Raw genomic sequence first — 21,306 nt, forward strand, 5'->3', positions numbered from 1 at the left:
GAAGTGAAACTTCTTAGAAATTGAGAGTTTTATGTGTTTGGTTGACAAAAATATGGTGAAATGGGGGAAGTTGAACTTCCTAGAAACTTTGAGTTCCCACAAAATATAGGAACTTACTTACCTAACCCCCCCTAGATAAGTTGAAATTCCCATAGAATGTTACTTCCCTCATTGTTAACCAAACAATTTTAGAAAATCCCCATGAATTAGATAATAGGAATTTAATAGGTTACTTCCTGTTAACCAAACAATTCATGGAAAGTTCTAATTCCAATGTGAACTAAACCACACCTAAAATTTTGATACAAATCAAAATTAATAAAGCACGTAAGCACCCTATATAAGAGTTTGTAACGACTAACGAGTAACCCTCTTGCAAAGATCCTATCCAAATTCTCTTATCTTGAAACTCTCCAATGGCTTCACTGCTGCTCGGAACCACTTCCATGGCGACCCACTCTATCTCTTTCTCCTTCTCTCACTCTCACTCCATCGCTGGATTTTCTCTCTCCTCTCCTTCCACTGTTTCTCTCTCTACTTCCGTCTCCACTTCTCCACCACTGCCACTCAGTAAGTACTTCGCATTCAACTAATTAATCAATCATTCAATTTACCCCAAAATTCATCATTGGAAACCCTAATTTTCGTTTCTTCTTTAAATTTAAGCTTAATTCGCTTTTTTCCTCCATTGTTCTGTTCGATTACTAATTTGTTTCTCCATTTTTGTGTTAGTTTACTGTGGCAGAGGTGACAAGAAGACTGCCAAAGGCAAACGCTTCAACCACTCTTTCGGAAATGTCAGTTTATATCTCTCGCTCTTTCTCTGTCTTTTTTTTCTTTGTTGATTGGTCTTGTGTTTGTAGTAGTGTATCAAAACCTATTAATTCGGTCCGTGTTTAGTTGTCACATTACTAGTTCAAATTACACCATCGATTTGACTATATTTTCTGGGATTATCATTTATGGAGTATCTTATTGAAATTTATCGGTTTCAATGAGTTGTTTACTTGATTGCACAATTAGTGTCCCAAAGTTAAACAGTACTGGAAGTTAGGTACAAGTACAACATTGACAATGCAGAAGAAATTTTATGAAGGCAAAGTCTTGATTGTTTTGATTTATGCATTCTTACCTTGGTAATTTTGAATCAATTACTTGAAGAAAGTGATACATGAGTGTAACTTGTTGTTGCTCACTCTTTTGTTATAGATTTGTGTTTTCTAAGGGAATTATTGTTTGGACTTGTGAGTAATTTGTGAAACCAAATTAAAGGCTTGAGTTGTGAAATCTAGTTATATGAAACTGAATTTTACTCTCTTATTCTTGTGTTGGCGAGTGATCTTGAATTCTTGATGAATTTAGGAACTAGGACAAGACCTGGATTTAGTTTGAACTATAATGCTATCTTGCTTAGTTGAATTGAACTAGCTTTTGTGCTCACGCATATTGCTCGATGTGTAATATTAGGCGAGACCTAAGAACAAGAACAAGGGAAGAGGCCCTCCAAAAGCACCAATCGTTCCCAAAGGGGATCCATCTGAGAAAGAGGAATGATGATGAGAAATATATGTTGATTCTGAATAGAATGTGTTGAGGTATTCCTTGCCCCTCTTCGCACCTGTTAGGTAGCAGGATGGTTCTTGAGTTGTCAATGTAATTTTTTGTACACTTTTCAAAACCTTTTAGCTCTTTATGGCAATGTAAACCTTATTTTTTTCTGGAAGATATTGTGGTTATTTCCACTGCTTGTTATATATAAGGACTTATCGAAGCCTTTTGAGCTGAGTCTGCTTTGTTAGCTGATGGCAGCAGTCTATTTTATTGCAACTTTTATGAAAAAACATCAATTAAGGTTGTTAGTCGCAACATTGCGATTTTTGACAACTTCGATTCAGGATGATTTTGCTGATGCAAAATCTGGTTATAAAAAACACTAATTGAGGCCGTGAGTGCATTTCTCTTTTGTGGCTAAGTGTCACGGTCCGAGTGTTTTGACACCGGGTTGTGCGGCGCGTTCTTGTCTTTTGGCGACAAGGACGCAAGCCTAGAGTGGAAAGGGTACGTCAGCACACAACAACAAGGACCAGGTGTATCTCAAGGACGCACATGTCTACAACGAGTGCGGAGTCGGGGCTTGTGACGGCCGATATTTCAAAGCGGGCACAAGCGGGACCGACGACAATGAGGGTGTCTTTTGAGGTTCTCTTGGTTTGGAGGGGATGCTTTAAAACAAGGCAAGCACAAATGCACAAAGCAATATGCAATCAGGTAGGGAATTTTGATTCATTCAACCATTCGCTCCCTAAAGAGCTTTATATTAATTACATAGAGAATTACTAGTGAACACTGAAAATACAGTAACACAATAATTCTACCTAGAACTTAGAAAGCTTAAAAGAAAGGCTTTAAAGACAATACATAAAGAAAATAAAAGTAAAAAGGAAGAAGAATACATAAGAAAGGAGTTGGATTCTAACACTAAGCCAGCACCATTGCCAACCTAGAAGGGATACTCATACCAAGGCTAATGCTTTGTCATGTATGCCATCTTACGCCATGAAGGCTATGTCATTTATGAATCAGCCATGGGATCCAAATGAATACTTGCTTTAGAGAGTTGTGGGATGGATAATACTGTAGATAATATCCTGTCACTTTGTCTGTTTCTCTGTGTTGAAACCTTCAAATTACTGGTTGTGAAATCATGATGTGCACTACCAGCCTGTAATCAGCAATTCAGTAGGAAGCCTCTCTGAATTTTACTTGTTCCCACTGCATTATTTTTCCCTCCAAACATCATTCTTCATATCTGACCTTTACCTGCATACAGAGTGTTATAAGCTCTTACCATGAAGTTTAGTTATAAAAGGCTAAATATTATCACTTTTGACAAGATAATTAGTGATAGTAATCTGTGTTACAGAACAAAGTTGCACTCAATTTTTAAGCCCCTCATTTCTATAAGGCTATGTAATCTTTGGACACTGTTTCTCTGAATTGATATAAATCCTTAAGCCTGAAGCTCTATATTTTGATGGCAACAGCCAACAGTATCCTTTAACCAAATAAATCTTTCCTTTATAATCGCAGATCACATGTATAAGAACTCTGGGAAACGTTATAATAACGTGGTAATGCGAATAGTTCAACTAATCTTGACATGAGGTTTTTTTAGCCTCAACAAGAAGTCATTCGTTAAAGAGCTCCAAACGTTTGCGTATGTAAATATGTAATATGTAAAGTCCTGACTCGCATAGGATAGCTACAAAGGGAGCTTTTAAGCCTTCTGCAACATCTTTGTAACTATGTTATGCAGGCATGCATGAGAAGCAAATTTCTTTGTTGGATTACATTAGATGAAACCACTCATGTTGAGCTGATATTCAATTCATTAGTGAGATAATAAAATATGAGTGATTGGTTGCACCCAAATTATCCTAGATGTCAATGAACGTATAAGGAAAGCCTTTAAGCTTTCGATCAAAAGCATTAGGTATTTTGTTAATTAGATGCATACAAGTGATACTACGTACTAAAAAGAGATAGGAGACTAGAACATTTAACTAGCTCTTTGACTTTTTGGTTGACTTTTAGGTCAAAGGTTGAATCTCACCTTGCTCATTCTAAGAGATATTTTCCTAAATTCTCCCCCTCCTAGGATGGGCCTCTACTCTGCAACACTTGGGTGACTAACGTCATGTAAAAAATTCATTAATGTTATTTTCCCCCTCAATGTTTCTTCTAAGGACTTGATATACACGTAGATAACTTATTTTACGACGTTCTTGCTATGACTAGCTATTTGTAGTTTTTAATATTGATAAGCCGGTCTCTTAATCCCCAAATCATTAATCATCTCAATTCATCCCCAAATCATTAATCATCTCAGATCATGGATCAAACTACCATAGATAAATTTGGTGAAGGTCATCAGTAGTTATAAATTGCTCAGGCTATATAGTGGGTTCACAAGACTTGCATGGATGTAGCAGTGCGTCTGGAGAATTCCTCAACATGCAATTCCAAACCACATGTCATCATTAAACAGTATAAAATTATAGGTTCATATATTGTGAGCTTGTGACCATAACCTGACATTATTCGTACAGAATTTTCAACATTATGGTAGGGACTACTCCACTAACTTAGTGATTCATCTACCATATCAACTGTAAGATTGTGACCTTATGCATGCTTCCTATTCTGTTCCAGGATTCCAAATAGCTCATATGCTCTTAGGTGTTTGGCCATTGTTAAATTAAACTTGGTGATTAAGAAATCATATTAGTCAAACCAAATAGTATATGCAGCATTGCATGTTCGAAAGAATCATTTCAACCAAAGTATAATATGGTCTCGGAAAATTGATGTTTACTGTTTACTCTTCAGCGTATGTATCATCTACGTTGAAACAACACATATCAGGTCATAGAAATCATGGTAGTGCGAGTAATTAACTGCTGTATATGATCTTAGCATCAGCTCAGAATTCCTGTTACTCTTTGCATCAGCTCAGAAGATAGGAAAGAACAAGAATCACATTCCAATCAATAAACAGCAAAAAAATCAAAGCTTTCAGATCCCCAGATTAGATAATCTGATAAATTAACTTTCCAGCAATATTTCAACTCAAATTATATTTCAAACAAACAATTAAAACCTGTAAACTCAAGAATTAATCTGCGTATATTCATCCAACAAGTAGACCTACAAAACCATCCGTAATAATTAACACCTCAGAATTCAACATAATCACAAAACAAACATCAAAATTTCCATCAAAAACCAAAACCACTTTCACATTAAACAGCACAAAAATTCATATACAACCCAGAAAACAAAACAAAAAACCCAATTCAACAACACAAACATCCATCGAATCAAAAATTCAAACCAAAAATCACCTATTATCATAATCAACAATCTCCCGGTCCGTAACAGAGCGAGAATGCTGAACAATAGACCGCCCAATCGAATTAATCCAATCTTCCTTCTCCTTCTCAGAATCAGCAATAAAATACATGGTATCAGACCGAGTCGAAAGCTCGAAAGCAAATTGCCGGTTCAACACATCTTCAGCACCTTTAACGGTTAAACAGGTGGAAACCGGAATAACACCGCGCGGTTTAGAAGACCGGTTGACAATTGATTCTTTGAACCAGAAGAGTTTTCCTTGCTTTAAGACGAACCAACGACGACGCCATGTTTTGATGTACTCGCCTTGCTTGGTTAACCACCCGGCTCGCTCTGGTTCGGTCCAGAATTCAATTCCGTCGTAGTCTGAACCGGTGGTGGCGGTGTCGGTTCCGAGGACCCGGTTTAGAGCTGATTGCCAGAGGCTTGACATTGAGGGGAGTGGGGAGGAGAGAGAATGGGGAATTTGGGATTTTTTGTTTTGGGTTTGGTTTTGATAGGCTGGATTTCAAGAAGAATATGACTTCTTTATGATTTTGATATTTTTGTAGTGAACCTTTAGTAATTTACTTATAATTGTAAAATTGTATTATGCCCTTTGGTAATTCTTAAATTATTTTGATGAATTTCACATTTGCTTAAAAAATTTCAAAGTTAGTAAACTTTGATTGTAATTTTTTTTTTTTTTATTTACTATTGTTATTACAACGAATATAATCTGGTTATACATAGGGATGTTAGTAAAGTGGGTTAATTAGGAAACTCATCTTGTGTCGTCCCACAAAGCGACAATGAGATGGAAATGGCTCTAGTATGGGTCGAGAATGGGGAAGAAAATTGTGGTGTTAGGGTGGAGGTGAATCTTCAATTGTATGATTTATATCCATCCAACTTCATACCTACTTTTTGTTGTTGAAGTGCAATTTTAAGTTTAGAGGATTATATGGCATTACCTCACTCCTAGTTTGATTAGGATGTTGCCACATTTTTGTAATTTATTATGTACCAAATTTATTTTATTATGCCACATTTGTACTTTTCTTTTTATTTTTTATGTTGGTCTTAGGCCCTTTTCTTTTGAACTGTTCTGTTCTGCTCTGTACTGCTATGTCCTGCTTTACTCTGCTAAAATTTGTTCTGCTCTGCTTAAAAATAATAATAATAATTAAAATTTAATAAAAATAAAAATAAAAATCATTAATATTTTTTAATAATAACTAATATTTATAGATAATAATAATTAATATTTAATAATAATAATTAATATTTTATAATTATAATAATAATTAATATATAATATTAATTGATAATAATAACTAATATTTAATGATAATAACTAGTATTTTATATTATTTAACACATTCTCTAATGTTATAAAAAGGGTAAAAAAAAAATGTAAAAAATATCAAATAATAATAGTAATAGTAATAGTAATAGTAATAATGATAATAATAATAACAATAATAATTAATGATAATAATGCGATGATAACAACAATCTCAGAAGCTCAAAAGAACAGGCCCTTAATTGGGTATTAGGTGGGTTATACGGTGATAAGAGTTTAGATTATGTACAGTACTAAACTACTAGTTAAGTAGTTAGAGGCAAGAACATAGACAAATTTCAATTCCATCATAACTAATCTAGGGATGAGTATAACAATGTTAGGCGAGGATGGAAAGACCCAACATCCGTCACACATCCCAACTTGCCTCATTGATATCTCTAATTATTCGCATGTAAAATTTGTAAATCAATGAAATTCATTAAACACATCAACAATGCAATTTTGAAGAATTCGAACATTTGAAATTGAAAAATGTTCCTATTAGAAAATTTAGTACTAAGAGCCCAATCCAAAAAAACACCTTACTATTTATAACTCTCATAAGGCATATTCTTAGATGCACCCTTAAGCTGGCTGCACCACTCATCAAATACCCCCTTTTATACACCAAACACACATATATACTATGTACTACCGGTATATATTATTTCATCTCCTTCCTTCAATCTTCTTCCTATTTTATTTCTTTCCTTATTTCTTAATTTTACATTATTTTTTCTCTTTTTTTCTCTTTTTTACTTAATTCTTAATTTTGGTTGAAATTTTCTCTCTCCACTATGGTTGACATTATCGTCTTCTTTTAAGATTTTCTCTCTCCTCCATTTTTTGTATTTTCGTTGATTTGTGATGGATTTAATTGGAATCTTAAAGACGTTGTTGATATAAGTTACTTTATGTTATTGATTTGTAATTTGGTTTAATTGGTTATATTTTCTGAATTTGTGATTAATATTGCATATATAATTTTTGGGTGATTTGCCAATTTGTAATAGGTGATGAACACAATTGATTGTAGTACTTTTCTCTTCACTTTTCTTTCCTATAATAATTTTAATCAAAATTTTCATCAAAATTTCGATCATAATTTTCATCAAAATATTATTCTCCTATGTTTTTTCCTCTTTTATTCTTCATTTTCTCTTTCCTCTATAATCGTATTTTGTTTAATTTCTATCAATTAGATCTATGTATGAATTTCGATTTTTTTTGTGTGGTGATTTTGTAATGAATTTTGATCAATTTGATTAGGTTTGTGAACATGCAATTCATATAAATTGAATTTACGGCCTTTAATTATGAACATAAGAAAATTGAAGAAATAAAAAATAAAATGATTATGAAACATACGCATTATAAGTATTAAAAATATGAACATATGCACTAAAAATATGAATATATGCATTTTAGAAAATGAACATACGCATTCAAAATATGAACATATGCATTGGTTCATATTTTGAATGCGTATGAACATAATTAAGTATTTTAGAAGGTGAACATACACATTAAAAATTATAAACATATAGATTTCAGAAAGTGAGCTTATGCATTTCAGAAAGTTTACAGAAGGATTTAAAATATGAACATAAGCATTTAAGAACGAAAGTGGACATAAGCATAAAAAATATGAGCATATGCATTTTAGAAAGTGAACATAATCATTCAAAATATGAACACGAGCTTAAACAGACAAAATGAGAACATTAAGAATATTTATCATCTGAACAACAAATAATAATATTATGAACATTTCAAAACATTTTATGAACATAAGGTATCCGTTTAATTTCACTAAATTTTTTAACAATTCCAATAAAAATTTCGAACAACAGAGTATCGAACAATATTCAAACAAAATTAAGTGATATTCATATAAATTCAAACAAAATTAAGTGAAATTTACATAAAATTACCTGTTTTGGGAGAATTCGTTTAATTTTCATCTCAAATACCCATGGTTGTTTTGGAGGAGAGAGAGTGAATTGTGTTTGATTGTAAGAGAGAGGAAATCAAAGAGAGGAATAATAAATTTCAGAAATTTTAGTTTAAGAGTGACGATTTTATTTTTAAATTATATTTTTTAAAAATAAATAGACGATTTTGTATAAATGATAATTGCGTGGACTGCTTTTGAAAGATATGTTTAGTTATTTGGGTGGACTCATTTTGATTTGGACCTTTTTTTAATCGGACGTGTTTAAAATTAGGCTTGTGGGCTGATGTTGCAGCCAGACAAGGGTGCAGCTTAGATCAATTGCTCTCATAGTATCCACTTTAAGGCCCATTTACTCTCTCATCAACACTAACCAAAATCAACCAGCAACCATTCCACATTCTCTGACAACTTCCCTCCGAGTTAGGAACCCAGTTCAGCAACTCAACTCAGTACTCTGAAATGTCTTCCTTCCCTGACTCGTTCGATGAAATCGGGCCCGACTCAAACCCATCCGGGCCGACTCACCCCTTCGAAGACGAAGATGGCTACGTTGCTGTTGATGGCTACTCCAGTTTCGTCGATTCCGAGTCAATCAAGGAATCGGTTGATGAATCGGTGGTTTTCAATGATAGCAACGATGATATTCTTGGATCTAATGGTAATTCGGGTGATGATGGAGTTTTTGTTGATGCGAATGGTCCGGTGTTGCCGCCGCCTTCGGAAATGCAGGAGGAAGGGTTTGCTCTTCGTGAATGGCGGAGGTTGGTGTAATTCTATTGCTTTCAATTATGATTAATTTTCAGTTTTTTTTTTCCTTAATTTTGTTGAATTTTGAGTGTTGTTGTGAGATCTAAGTGTTGAACTGATTAATTGATTGTAATTTAGGTTAATTTTCACGTTTTAGTTGAATTGAACTTGAAATTTTAACTAAAATTGAATCTTTCTGAAGTCAGTTAGTGTAATTTGATTAGTAGTACTGTAATTTGTACTTTTTTCTGTGAAATTCCTTAAATTCGACTGTGTTAGTTCATAGAATTGTGCAATTTGTTTGAATTATGAAATGTAATTCAACAATGGTTGTGGAATGAGTGATAACTTGCCTTTGGATTTGGGGAATGTAGCAACAATCCATGGATTGATTTAAGGACTGGATGCTTTTTATTGTCTTGAATCGAGCATGTTTTTCAAGTGGACATACTAGGTTGTTTGAGTTTGTTGATCTAATAGACAGACTAATACTTCGTATGTATTTAGTTGGGAAATGTGGATCATTAAAGTAGCCATGTAGTGGAGTGGGGTGGGTGTGATTTGGGTTTGTATTGTTGCTATACTTGCTTCACTTCACTGTGATTTTTTTAAGTAATTGTAAACCAGGACAATCTATTTTAAGACAGGCATTGTGAGCCATATTTGGTATTATGTTAGCATGAAATCCTGACAGAAGTGAGCGGAACTGATGATTAATAGAATTGGGAAGAAGGAATGCACAACTTGCAAATTTCAGATGTATATGAAATTTGTCTTAGTTTTATTTTTAATTAATCTATAATTAGTGAGGCCACTGATGTAAGCTGGTAGGCTCAACGCCCCTAGACCTCTTCAGAGCTCAGCAATGGCAGGATGCATACTGGCTTCGGACCCTATGTTATTGTTACATGCAGTCATGCAGTGTTGTGCTAACAGCTGTAGGTTAAAGGCATTGATTTATTGAAACTTGCTTATTTTATAAATGTCACTTTTGAACCCTTTTTTGAACCCTTTTAATATATTGAGTGTAATGTTTTGAGTTTTGGCAATGTAATTCTCAAAATACAAGTTCCATGTACACATATCTATATGATTTCTAGCTTCTTGAGAAACTGAAATGGTAAATGAGCACCTTATGGGTTCATTGTCAATTGGTGATCATTTAAATTGGTTTATTTAGGCAAAACGCTATTCGACTGGAAGAGAAGGAGAAAAAAGAGAAAGAAATACTAAGCCAGATCATTGAGGAAGCAAATGAGTACAAAGTGGCCTTCCATGAAAAGAGAAAGGTTACATGTGAGAACAATAAAAACAACAACAGAGAGAAAGAGGAGGTAAGATTTTGTTTTTGTGATCATATATATAGCCTGTCTAAGATGGTTATTTAATCAAGTCTCAGAAATGAACTTTATTTTTTCTCTGTTTGTGCATAGAACCACAATATTTGAAAATTTGTTATCTAATAATTTGTTTTCAAAAATTTACAGTACTTCTATTTTGTGGCAAATGTGCACTTCTAAATTAAGAAATGGCTTGTAGTTGACTGTTTATTTAAGGTTCTTACAGTTTCTACTGAATATTAGTGGTGGAAAATAAGTTGTCATGCCAGTTTCATGTTCATGTCAAAAATACTTGGGTTGAGAATTTCTTGACACTTGACATTTTTCAATCCGTGTTGAGTTGTAGGTTGCGTAATTTTTCTGATTTTTCGTCATTTAGATGGCGAGAAGCAATGAGTGGAAATCTTTTGTGGTATAGTGAATTGTTAGCAACTACTCCGTACTATGATTTTTCATTTTAATACCAATTTATAGTGACTTGTGTCCTGAAATGCTGTGTTTATTTTGCAGTTATTTCTGGCTAATCATGAGAAGTTCCACAAGGAGGCTGACAAGAATTACTGGAAGGCAATAGCAGAGCTCATTCCTAATGAAGTTCCTGCTATACAGAAAAGAGGAAAGAAAGAGCAGGAAAAGAAGCCTTCTATTGCTGTGATCCAAGGACCAAAGCCTGGGAAGCCAACTGACCTTGCAAGGATGAGGCAGATACTTGTGAAGCTGAAACACACTACTCCTGCACATTTAAAACTTGCTTCACCACCTGCAGATGCTAAGACCAATGGCACCACTTCTAGTGCTGAGCCCCCCAAGACTGCAGCTGTTGAAACTGCCCCAGAAGCTGTAGTCGCTGCATGATGACTGATTTGTGTTCAATGTCTTTGTACTATATATGAGGATATGATGGTTGAGCCCTTACAATGTTGATATAGCGTCATAGACTGTGTATATTGATGCCGCATAATTCTAGGCTTGACCCATTAGAAACTCTTGACAAGTAAATTATGAGGTAGAATATAAGACGTATTTATTGTTAGGTGTTTTGATATGTTTGAAATCTGTAGACCAAAGCTACATTATTCAAATTCTATTAGCTTATAATCTCAACCTCCATTATTTATCTTCTTGGATGACTCAGGGTACTAATATAATCTTTGAAAAAAAATAAAATAAAATTAAAAAATAAAAACAAAAAAAATTATACATTTAGCCTTTTGATATGTTTGAAGTTTACTTGAAATACTCATTTTTCCTATTTTGACCAATTTTGTCTCACAAAAAGATTTTAAGTAGGAATAACAATATGAAACGGAGAGAGTAGCTATATATCTCTATCTCACCCTCCTGAATGATATCTTGAATCACTCGATATAACTTCTCTAATGCACTTGGTGTCAATTATCAACTTTGCAAAATCTCAGCTTGAATCCTCTTACAAAATTTAATAGAGGCAGAACCCACAAGGAAACTTTTAAGCACAAGTTTATGAATTCATCCGAACCCATGAGGCAAACTTTTTAAGACACGTGTGCATTTTTCGTTTTAGTTTAACAGAACAATGAAGCAAACCACTACAAGAAAAATGTTTTGTTCTACTATGTACTCTCTCCAATAAAAAAAAGGGTAATCGCTAAGAAAACTCAACCCCTTTTTAACATTTCCCTTCTTGCCTTTGGAGCCGCTTGCAGTGTCGTGGTAGGTGCATTTGGTCATACAAGTCTCAGTCTTCAAGCTTACACAATCTACAGCAACTGTTGTGGTGAATCAATGATCTTCATTGTTAGCATACCAATATATCAGTAGATGACAAGATATCCGAAAAGTCAGCTACAAGGATAATTCAGCTAATAAGTTATAATAGTACAAGGGCCGTTAAATTATAAAATTAAATTTTGCAGATGCTTGATAACTTTACACACATACATCACAACAGCCTGCAAATCCGTTAAGTAACCACTTTGTTTCTGAATTCCCCTAGATTTGCTGATGAAATCCAAAACCGCCAGACAAAGAAATGCATTTGAAGATTTTTGGGAACACATTGTCAGAATGTCACCTATCATGTATGGTAGGTGAAGCATGACCACCCCGATCGCTGATAAGGTCTTCTTCCAATTCGCTACCATGTCCAGCATGGTTATTAACACTGAGCTCGGAACTGGCATTGCTGCTTGTGGCAAGGGGTGAATCAGAAACACTAGCAGTCCTGCTTCCCGTAGGCCCTGATCTCACACTGTACATAGAAGAAGCTGGAATTTTTGTCATCAATGGCCGCAAGTTACCAGGGATAGTTCGCCTTATATCCTACACGAGAAAAAAAAAATCATGAAGCAATTGTACGTACCAGCAAAATGCACATTACAAAATATAATTAGAATATGTAGTCAAAAATAGATAATGATAACCAGTCTATATATATATGCAGGGTCTGAAGAGGTCAAATGTAAGCAGCCTGCTTCTAATCTAACAAAATTGATAAACTATACAAATCATGAAGAGGTCCAAATATAAACAGCCGTGTTTCTAATACACCTACAATAATTGCCTAGATAGTAGATACACTCATAGGACCCTCGACAAAACATTTTCTAATAAGTAGTGCGACTAGGTGAGGATAAAGCTATACATCATGTTGACAAATAGTTTTCTGAAAAATAAACATTTATTTTCTTGGCCGCATAATTAAAAAGAAAAAAAAAAGGTCTTTTAATCAGTCTCTCCACAAGTTTGACAGCTAAGCATTAGGCTTAGCATGTCTGGAACTCCAAGCCCTGTACAAATGGCGAGATTCATATTGCAAAGTGGTTGATAACTTTGTAATTTAATAGAGGCAACTAAGTTTTTCATCAGAATTAGCCTTTGAAGATCAACATAAGGTAAAACAGTGCTTTACATGATAAACCCTACACATTCACAATCAAAGAAGCTGAGATGATGAGGTCATGAAAGAATTTTAGAGGATGTGTTAAATGATTACGCAAAAGAAACATATATTACTTACTACAAATGATGACAGGAAAATAGATGAACTCACCATATGCCGTATAGCCATATCCAAGGACTTCTTAGAAAGTGACCGTCCAAAGCCAGAGCTATCAGGTGATGAACCCGACTTTCCAGATAAGCCAGGAGAATGTTTGTCATCCTGCCTTGGTGGTGCCAACTTTCTCATGTTAATCACCCTCTCAACCATCTTTGTCCCAATAACTACGGGACTCACATCTTCATTTACTTTGGAATGTCCTCGATTCACCGCAGGGACAGAACTTCCACTAGAGTGTATGCCACCATTAGGGGCCCGCCCTCTAGAAGGTGAACAAGACTGACGTCTGCCTACCCTTCCATTACTGGCAGGCTCCATAGAAGCAGAACGTGCAGCGGGGGCTGCAGGTCTACCCCGAGCAGCTGAAAGGGGTCTATCAGGGAGAGTGGTCCTCAGATTTGGCGGAGCATCTAATGAAAAACCAGGCATCTCAGATGGATTCCATGGCCGAGATCTAACAGTTGGAGATGTACCACGCGAAGGCACAGTATTCCTAGATGGTGCTGAACCCACCGACTTACTACTAATCGAAGAAGATGACTTGTTAAGAGATGCGGTAACACTGGCAACACTTGACGACGACGTACGGCGAGTTGGAGTTGATGCCCTGGATGTAGGTCGGGATGTAGGAACTGCAGGTCGAGCCGTTGGGGTTGAAGATCTGGCAGTAGGCCTCGTTGGAGTTGAAGATCTAGCGGTGGGCCTAGTAGGAGTGGAAGATCTTGATGGCCCAGCTGATGGAGCTGAAGTCCTTGTGGATCTTGTTGGGGTCGAGGATCTTGATGGACCTGCAGACTTAGTGGATGTCACAGAAGCTGTGGATCGAGCTGATGTCAATGAAACAGAGGGCTTGGGGGAAGAGGAGTGTAGTGAGGGCTTAGAAGAAGAAAGTGTGCCCCGAGAAGTTGGTGTAGATGATCTTGAAGGTTTAGAAGACGTCACTGTAGGCCGGCCAGTTGGCGTCGCAGGTCTAGATCCACCCCCTGGTGTCACTGGTCTTGAACCTAGACCACCTGATGAGGGGGGCCTAGACCCTGGACCCCCTGATGAAGGTGGCCTTGACCCTGGGCCCCCTGATGAGGAAGGCCTCCGAATTCCTGAAGCTGAAGATGTCAACCCAGAGGATGCATTTGGCTGCCTTGGCATCAAGCTGCTCCTCCCTGTAGTCTCTGTCTGGGAGTTTCCCAACTACATTCAAAGTTGAAATAGATGAACTTAGAAAAAATAGGATCACATAATGTATGTTAATAAGATTAAGAAATATCACTGCCCACTTCCCTCCAATTCCCCATGATAGTCATTCTCTGTCCTTTTTGGAAACTTATCAAGTAACATCAAAGAATAAGATGATCACCATGATGGTAAAAGGTTGGCGATAAATTAATACAGTTGTAATGCTAAACTTAATTACAGACTATGGACTATCAGATCTCAACAAAACGTCGTACAAATATTTAGGACAAGCATCAATTATGGTTATAATCGGAAAACTAGAAAGCCTTCCATAAAAAAGATTAGGTACTTAGGTACCCATAATGGCCTATCTGTACTCATATTTTTGGACAGGTGTCCTGCAGGGATCTGATATATACACAAAGATACATGCAGCTCATTCAAGCTCTTTTAGGTGCAGAAAAGGCTTCTTCCACCCATTTGTGCCATATTACTACATAAATAAATTCTAAATGTCAAGTAAGGACACACTATACTTTATTACTTTAAGCAATGAAAAGGGCTTCATAAGATATTAATTTCCCTCACAGAGAAGAGATTCCAGCTTACTTATCTTGACTTCAATGAAAATACCCAATCACCCCAGCCTCTCCCTTTGACTCGTAGAATTTCATGTGATATATGCATTTTTCTCTTTCATATAAGAAGTAAACTACTTGTGATTATTCAGTTGTCAATTATGTTTATATAATCCAGTGTTGGACATCTGTATTCTTACTCTTGATCTCAGTGCGGTAGGTTGAGCTTTTGGAGCTTCTGCGTCATCCATGTAGGCCTTTCTTGACTCCATCTCCAGTGAAGGGAAGAGAGGTGTACCAGGAGGGGTCAGAAGCCTGAAATGGGAAAGTGAATGCTCGTAAGAAGCCCTTGAAGTAGGAAAAAAGAGACAAAATCCCAAAAAATGAAATGCAATTTTTTCACCTTAACTAAACCAATCCTATAAATCTCATAGCCAAAAATTTACTAGTCTGCACTAAGCTGCTCCAATTATGCTAAAACAAAACTAGCTATAAAGTCTAAAAACCTCTCGAATTCTAATCCATTTTACTTCAAAGGCACTAGAACAAGATACCAGCAATTAAAACAAGCCTATTATGGTCCATTAAAACATCATTACTAGTACCAACATCAGACATCCCACCACTCAATGCAAGTGAAAAACAAACTAACTAATATTACAACAGGATGCCTCCAGATGTACAGAAGTCGAGGTAGACAGCTGGTTACAGGCTGAAGCTTCAGCTACCTTAGCCCCTTAGGCAACCACAGAATATTAACACAAAAATAATAGCTAAAAATAGCAATCCTGTGTTCTAAATTGGAAACTTCCTGGATAAGGCTAAATTCCTCAGCATGTTTCAGTATAAGTCAAATTTAGGAAAAATTAAGTTATGTTTAGTTAATAAGTTAAGTTTAGGAAAAATAAGTTAAAAAAAGTTAAATTTAGGAATATAAGGGTTACCAAAGTTCCATGTACAACTAAAATAAGTTCAAAAATATAAGTTCTGATAGGTGAAATTAAATGAAGAGAATGCACCCGAAGTATCTTTATTTCATTTATGGTATCATTAAACTGCTTTGGATTGCAAACTCTTTTTGATAATATTCTTAACTATATCTATACACTCTACCAATGTTGGAAGCAAGAGTAAATTTTTCTTAAAATAATCTTCTTAATATCCATTTGATCTTATATTGAATAGAGGAAGCTGATGATATCAATAATCTTCTTAATATCAATATCTATATTTTCAGGGGGTAGCAGATGGATTACAACAATCATCCTATATACTTTGTTGTACAAGTCCTTCTTCGGTAAACATTCCCTCCACAAACGTTTTTCCATTACAATCTGACATAAAGTTGTGAATCTCTAGGCCTTTAGTTTGTTCAGAAAAATTTCCTAACAGCCTCATCTCTCCAAAATGTCCAGAACAATAAGTTCCTCAGAAACATGAAGCCAGAAGCTATTACTTCTTGCTATGTATAATGTATCTTCCATGAAAATTTGTAGACAAGGATGCCAATATTCGGTACAAGAGGTAGGATGGTGAGAAACATGGTATGGTTGATACATCATTATCCATCATTAGGCATAATGGACGGATAGTTCTTACACATTCAAATATCATCTGTCACTATATTGTACTGCCCTCAAACTTTCTACTCAGTATATCCTTATCAGTTACACTGAAGTATGTGGCCTGTCTTAAAATTTTCATCTCATCATAAATTCAATTTCCAAACTTATGGTTTAATATAATCTAACTCAAATACCCAATCTTGAGATAATATGGTCAAGATCACGTGTATTAAGGTGTTAGCTTGGAAAATGGAAAATACACTTTCCATTTTCTTCTGAAAAGGCACCCATAATTATTGTTGGATTTTGCTTGAAGTGGAAGCAGCAACTGATAAGAGCACTCGAATAACAAGTAATGATAGGTAACACATCAACTTAACATATCTCCAAATTAAGCAAAATGCAATCTTAAACCATTAACATATTCAAAGTAAGATGCAAACCATATCATACTACATTGTCTACATGTATACTATACATCAACAACCTAAAAATCAAATCTTTCAATGAAGGATGCTAGATTTACCAGTCATAATCATTCTTATCACCATCCGAATTTAAAAACTCATCAGGGCCCGTCTTCCTCACCGCCGTGGCAGACGGAATATTGAACAACGGTGAACTTCCCGGTTGCGACACTACAAAATCCATCAACAATCATAACAAACAATCAATACCGAAATCGCCGAAACCAATAGCTCCACAACATCATCAAATCAACCAATTAAAAACAGAAACAATCACAATAGCTACTACTGAAGTCAACAAACACTATCAAACAAGACCAAATAAAACTTCAAAAAATAAATTACAAAAATTGAAAGTATACCTAAAGATTCATCCAATTCACCAGAATCTTGAAGTAGCATAAGATCGTTTTTCTCCTTCTCACGTTTTCGCATTTCAAGAAACAATGCGAGGTCGTCTTCTTTCTCTCTCATCGTAGTCGAAGAATGGTGACTCTTCAGCTGCGGAACCCTAGGTCTAATCGACGGCATTAGCGTTTCAGGACCTCTAAAACTCCGATTCATCGCAAATATTCAACTTCTCAAAAACCCTAGCACAAATTACGAAGCTCAACGACAACAAATATATAATCCCTAATTTCTCATCAATCTTACCAGAAATTACACCAATCAAACTGCAAAATCACAACCTCAGATTTCCACAAACTGCTAATCAAACTCAGAGATCTGCAACAAAGCCAAAACGCTGAAAATGTCGCAGTTCAATCAGCTGAATAACTGATGAATTGAGCGTTTTAGCAGAAACTTGAGATGAACAATAAATTAAAACTGAATCACTAGAATAAATACAAGAAGTTTCTGGAAAATACATATAGTTTGAAGATCAAGTTATTTGAATTTGAATGCTTTGAACAGAAGAACTGTTTGGAGTCTGAATGAGCTAACATTAAGAGAGAGAGAAAGAGGAGAGAGAAATAAATATTTGAAGAAGAAAGAGGAGAGAGAAAGAGTGGCAAGGATGTAAATAGAGATGAAAGTGATGGGTAAAAGGGGGAATAGAAAAATAAGAGGGGAGAATGGGGGGTAGGAAAGTATTGTTTGGATTTCAATTTAAGGAAAGAAGAGAGAGAAAAAGACTGAATTTTTGGTAAGAAGAGATTAGGATAAAACGACATGTAAACCAAAATATAAAAATGATTATAATTATAAGGCATAATTAACTAACGTTTTGGGGGCATTGGATAAGATAGCTAAAAGTGGAAAAATTAGATTAAAATAAACATAAATTACACTGATCAACACATGATTTTGATATTTATTTCCAAATTAATTTCACTTTAAAAAATATTTTTAATGCTTATTCAACGAGAACTAGTTAACAAGATCCTAATTATTATAATATGAGCATTAGATTCAGATGCTAATGATTAATTAATGGGAAGATGGGGCCAACTCCCAGGTTTGTGTTGTATGTGTCTTTTGTTGGATTCTCTTTTTAGTCCTTGAACAGTTTTTGAGTACTTGTTACTTCATGGGTGGTGTGGTGGGGTTGGTCTTACTCTTTGCCAATTGTCATTAATGCTTTTGTGTTCAAAACTTCATACGGTGTACTTTGTTCATTTGGAAACTTTTTAAATGTTGTGTTATACGAGTAGTACTCGTTATTAAAAACTGACTTGATCTAATCTGAGAAAACTCGATTCAGATTTTGATAAGTATGTACACAATAATTTATCATGACTTAACTTTAAAATAGATCTAACCTGACTCGATCTAATCGAACCCAATCTAAATACCCAAACTGACACTTGTGCTCCCTTTGTTTTAGAAATACTAATATGGAGTTTTATCAATTAAATGTGATACAATTATATATGAAATAATATGACCTTTAATACATATAATTAAATATTAGTAAATAGTTATTGTAAGTTGATACAAAGTGTTATGAAATTTTATTTTATAACCTAGGACACAGTAGTATTTAAGAACATTTTACCTAAATAAAATACTTCTCAAAAATCCTAGCACAAATGAATATAGGTCTAATGTCTATGTAAGGGTAGCAACACTCGATGATATGATAATCGTGGGTGGCATTTGATTAGTTGAGTTAAATAGGATTTAGATGATAGCTTTTACTAATGCATTCGTTCAAAATTAAGAATTACAATTAATAGCTAGTGCATTCTATATTACGATACAAGATTTTGGGATAACTTAATGTCTTATGATTTTATATTGTTATTTTTTATAACAAAAAGTAAACAAACTATAATTTTAGTCCATACACGTATATGTACAATTATTAACAAGGTTATTGTTGACCTTTTAGTTGAAAAGGTCAAAGTTCAAGATTTTTTGTTCTTTATATTAGCAGATTGTTTGAGGGATAACTTGATATGTCATATATACAACTACTAAAACTTTGTCAAGAGACCGAATTCATGCAGGAATACACATACTAAAAAATATATACAAGTAAATAAATATTAGTTGTTTCAAATTGTATAATACAAGAGTATATGCTTATTAGGGTGCTTGCATGGATGAGTAATACAACCGGAACGATAATGTATTTTTGTGTTTGAGTACATGTCTTCTTTTATCTTTTCATCTTCGTCCCTAAAAATGAGCAGAAAGGAGTATATGCACCAGATTAGACCTTTTGAAATGAGTTGTATGTTTACCAAATATTTATATAGCAAATCTTAATCTAATGTCACATTTAGCTTAAACCAAGTCATTCGATCAAACTACATCTTGAAAAACAAGCGACATTTACTTTAGACAAAAAGGTTGAAAATTTTAATTTAGAAATAAATTATATGGCCGAGCCAATATTAAATGATCTTGTGGGAAAACATGTGGCTAGCTAGATGGAATCTCTATTGCTTGAGGCAAAGAAGCAGATGGAAGAAAAAGGCAAGACACTATACTTATGGAAGATTTCTTATAAAAGTAACGAGTGAAATTCAATATGACTTACAGAAGAATGTAATCTATTTATGTAGAAATTTACTTGAAAACAATTGCAGACACTCCTTTATTTGTCCTTTGTGATTTATACGTTAGGAAAAACACATTCATGTGGGTCTTATTAGACTCGTTTTAATTTATACTTTCAAAATATTATCTTTTTATAATTTCTTACTTAAGTTTGATTAAAGTTATTGATGATATATAATGTTCATTGACAAGCGTAAAAGTTAAAAGTTGTGATTAAAAAACAAATGAAGTACTCTAAGACTCTAAGTCACTATAATGAAACATTCGACACTATTTAATAATATAGCTTAGATCATCTCAATATTGGTTCAAAATTATCCTAATTTGTTGTAGATCGAGTTTATATAAAAAGTATCTCTCATACCACTTTGAAAGTCACAACTATCCTCAAAGTAAAAATCAGAAAAATGTGCAATATTTGCAAATGTCATCTTGAATCAAAACATGTAGTTAAAAATCCAAAACATGTGAGAGTGAAGGATAGCTCAAGTTGTTAGAGCTTCCCTCTCGATTTCAAGAGATTGTGGGATCTTATCTCATCTCTTCTCTCGCCCTTATGGCTCTCTAAACATCAAAAAAAAAGGAAAAACAAACAATAATAATAATTCCAAGACAAGTTTAGTGTGATTACAGGGCTATGCGAGAGTTGCACATTGCACCCAACACCCCGCGTGTAAAATTGGATCCCGTCTCACACCGAGTTAAATGACAGGAGCATTTTGGCCGTGTTTGGTGAATAGCTTAAAGCTAAAAGCTGAATCTGATTTTGATTGGCTGATTATCTTAACTTATTTGACTAACTTATTTTATTAGCTGATTGTATAACAGTGTTTGGTAAATAAGTGATAGCTTAAAGTTGTTTGAGTATGTGAAATGACCAATAAATTAATTGTGGGGTAAGTAGTTTAGGTAGGATTTTAAGTTAAATGGGGATATTAGTATCATTTCACCATAAATTAATGAATAAGCTAATTGAAAATGCTCTTAAAAGGAGCTTTTTAAAAAAGAGCTTATTTAGTGGAATAAGCTCTTTAAATAAGTTTCCCACCAAACATCTTAAATTAGATTATTTAATACTCCCTCTGCCTCTTTTTATAGTTCCCATTTGGAATTTTGACACTATTTATAATGTGAGAGAATATTCTAAATTACTCTTAATATATAAGACATAACGTAGTCATGTTGGTCT

At 34.6% G+C, this 21,306-nt stretch overlaps 4 protein-coding genes across 4 annotated transcripts; 2 read left to right on the forward strand and 2 right to left on the reverse strand.

The window, feature by feature from the left end:
• The first annotated feature begins 348 nt into the window (after positions 1-348).
• On the forward strand, positions 349-1,798 carry LOC110699259 (30S ribosomal protein S31, chloroplastic-like). The gene is made up of 3 exons (XM_021876752.1): positions 349-570; positions 733-797; positions 1,468-1,798. Exons 1-3 carry the CDS (start codon positions 417-419, stop codon positions 1,552-1,554), a joined length of 306 nt encoding a protein of 101 aa, XP_021732444.1. The 5' UTR covers positions 349-416; the 3' UTR covers positions 1,555-1,798.
• Positions 1,799-4,634: 2,836 nt separating this feature from the next.
• Positions 4,635-5,529, reverse strand: LOC110699258 (pleckstrin homology domain-containing protein 1-like). Its single transcript, XM_021876751.1, has one exon. It carries the CDS (start codon positions 5,345-5,347, stop codon positions 4,901-4,903), a length of 447 nt encoding a protein of 148 aa, XP_021732443.1. The 5' UTR covers positions 5,348-5,529; the 3' UTR covers positions 4,635-4,900.
• Positions 5,530-8,549: 3,020 nt separating this feature from the next.
• LOC110699261 (clathrin light chain 2-like) lies at positions 8,550-11,406 on the forward strand. Its single transcript, XM_021876754.1, has 3 exons — positions 8,550-8,959; positions 10,126-10,279; positions 10,796-11,406. The coding sequence occupies exons 1-3, from the start codon at positions 8,658-8,660 to the stop codon at positions 11,138-11,140; spliced, it is 801 nt and encodes a 266-aa protein (XP_021732446.1). The 5' UTR covers positions 8,550-8,657; the 3' UTR covers positions 11,141-11,406.
• A 380-nt stretch (positions 11,407-11,786) lies between these two features.
• On the reverse strand, positions 11,787-18,313 carry LOC110699260 (mucin-19-like). Its single transcript, XM_021876753.1, has 5 exons — positions 17,471-18,313; positions 17,168-17,279; positions 15,277-15,391; positions 13,317-14,513; positions 11,787-12,586 (listed from the first exon to the last, which is right to left on the reverse strand). The coding sequence occupies exons 1-5, from the start codon at positions 17,670-17,672 to the stop codon at positions 12,335-12,337; spliced, it is 1,878 nt and encodes a 625-aa protein (XP_021732445.1). The 5' UTR covers positions 17,673-18,313; the 3' UTR covers positions 11,787-12,334.
• Between the last annotated feature and the right edge of the window lie 2,993 nt (positions 18,314-21,306).

This window comes from Chenopodium quinoa, unplaced genomic scaffold, assembly GCF_001683475.1.
Source record: "Chenopodium quinoa cultivar QQ74 unplaced genomic scaffold, ASM168347v1, whole genome shotgun sequence".
NCBI classification, from domain to species: domain Eukaryota; kingdom Viridiplantae; phylum Streptophyta; class Magnoliopsida; order Caryophyllales; family Amaranthaceae; genus Chenopodium; species Chenopodium quinoa.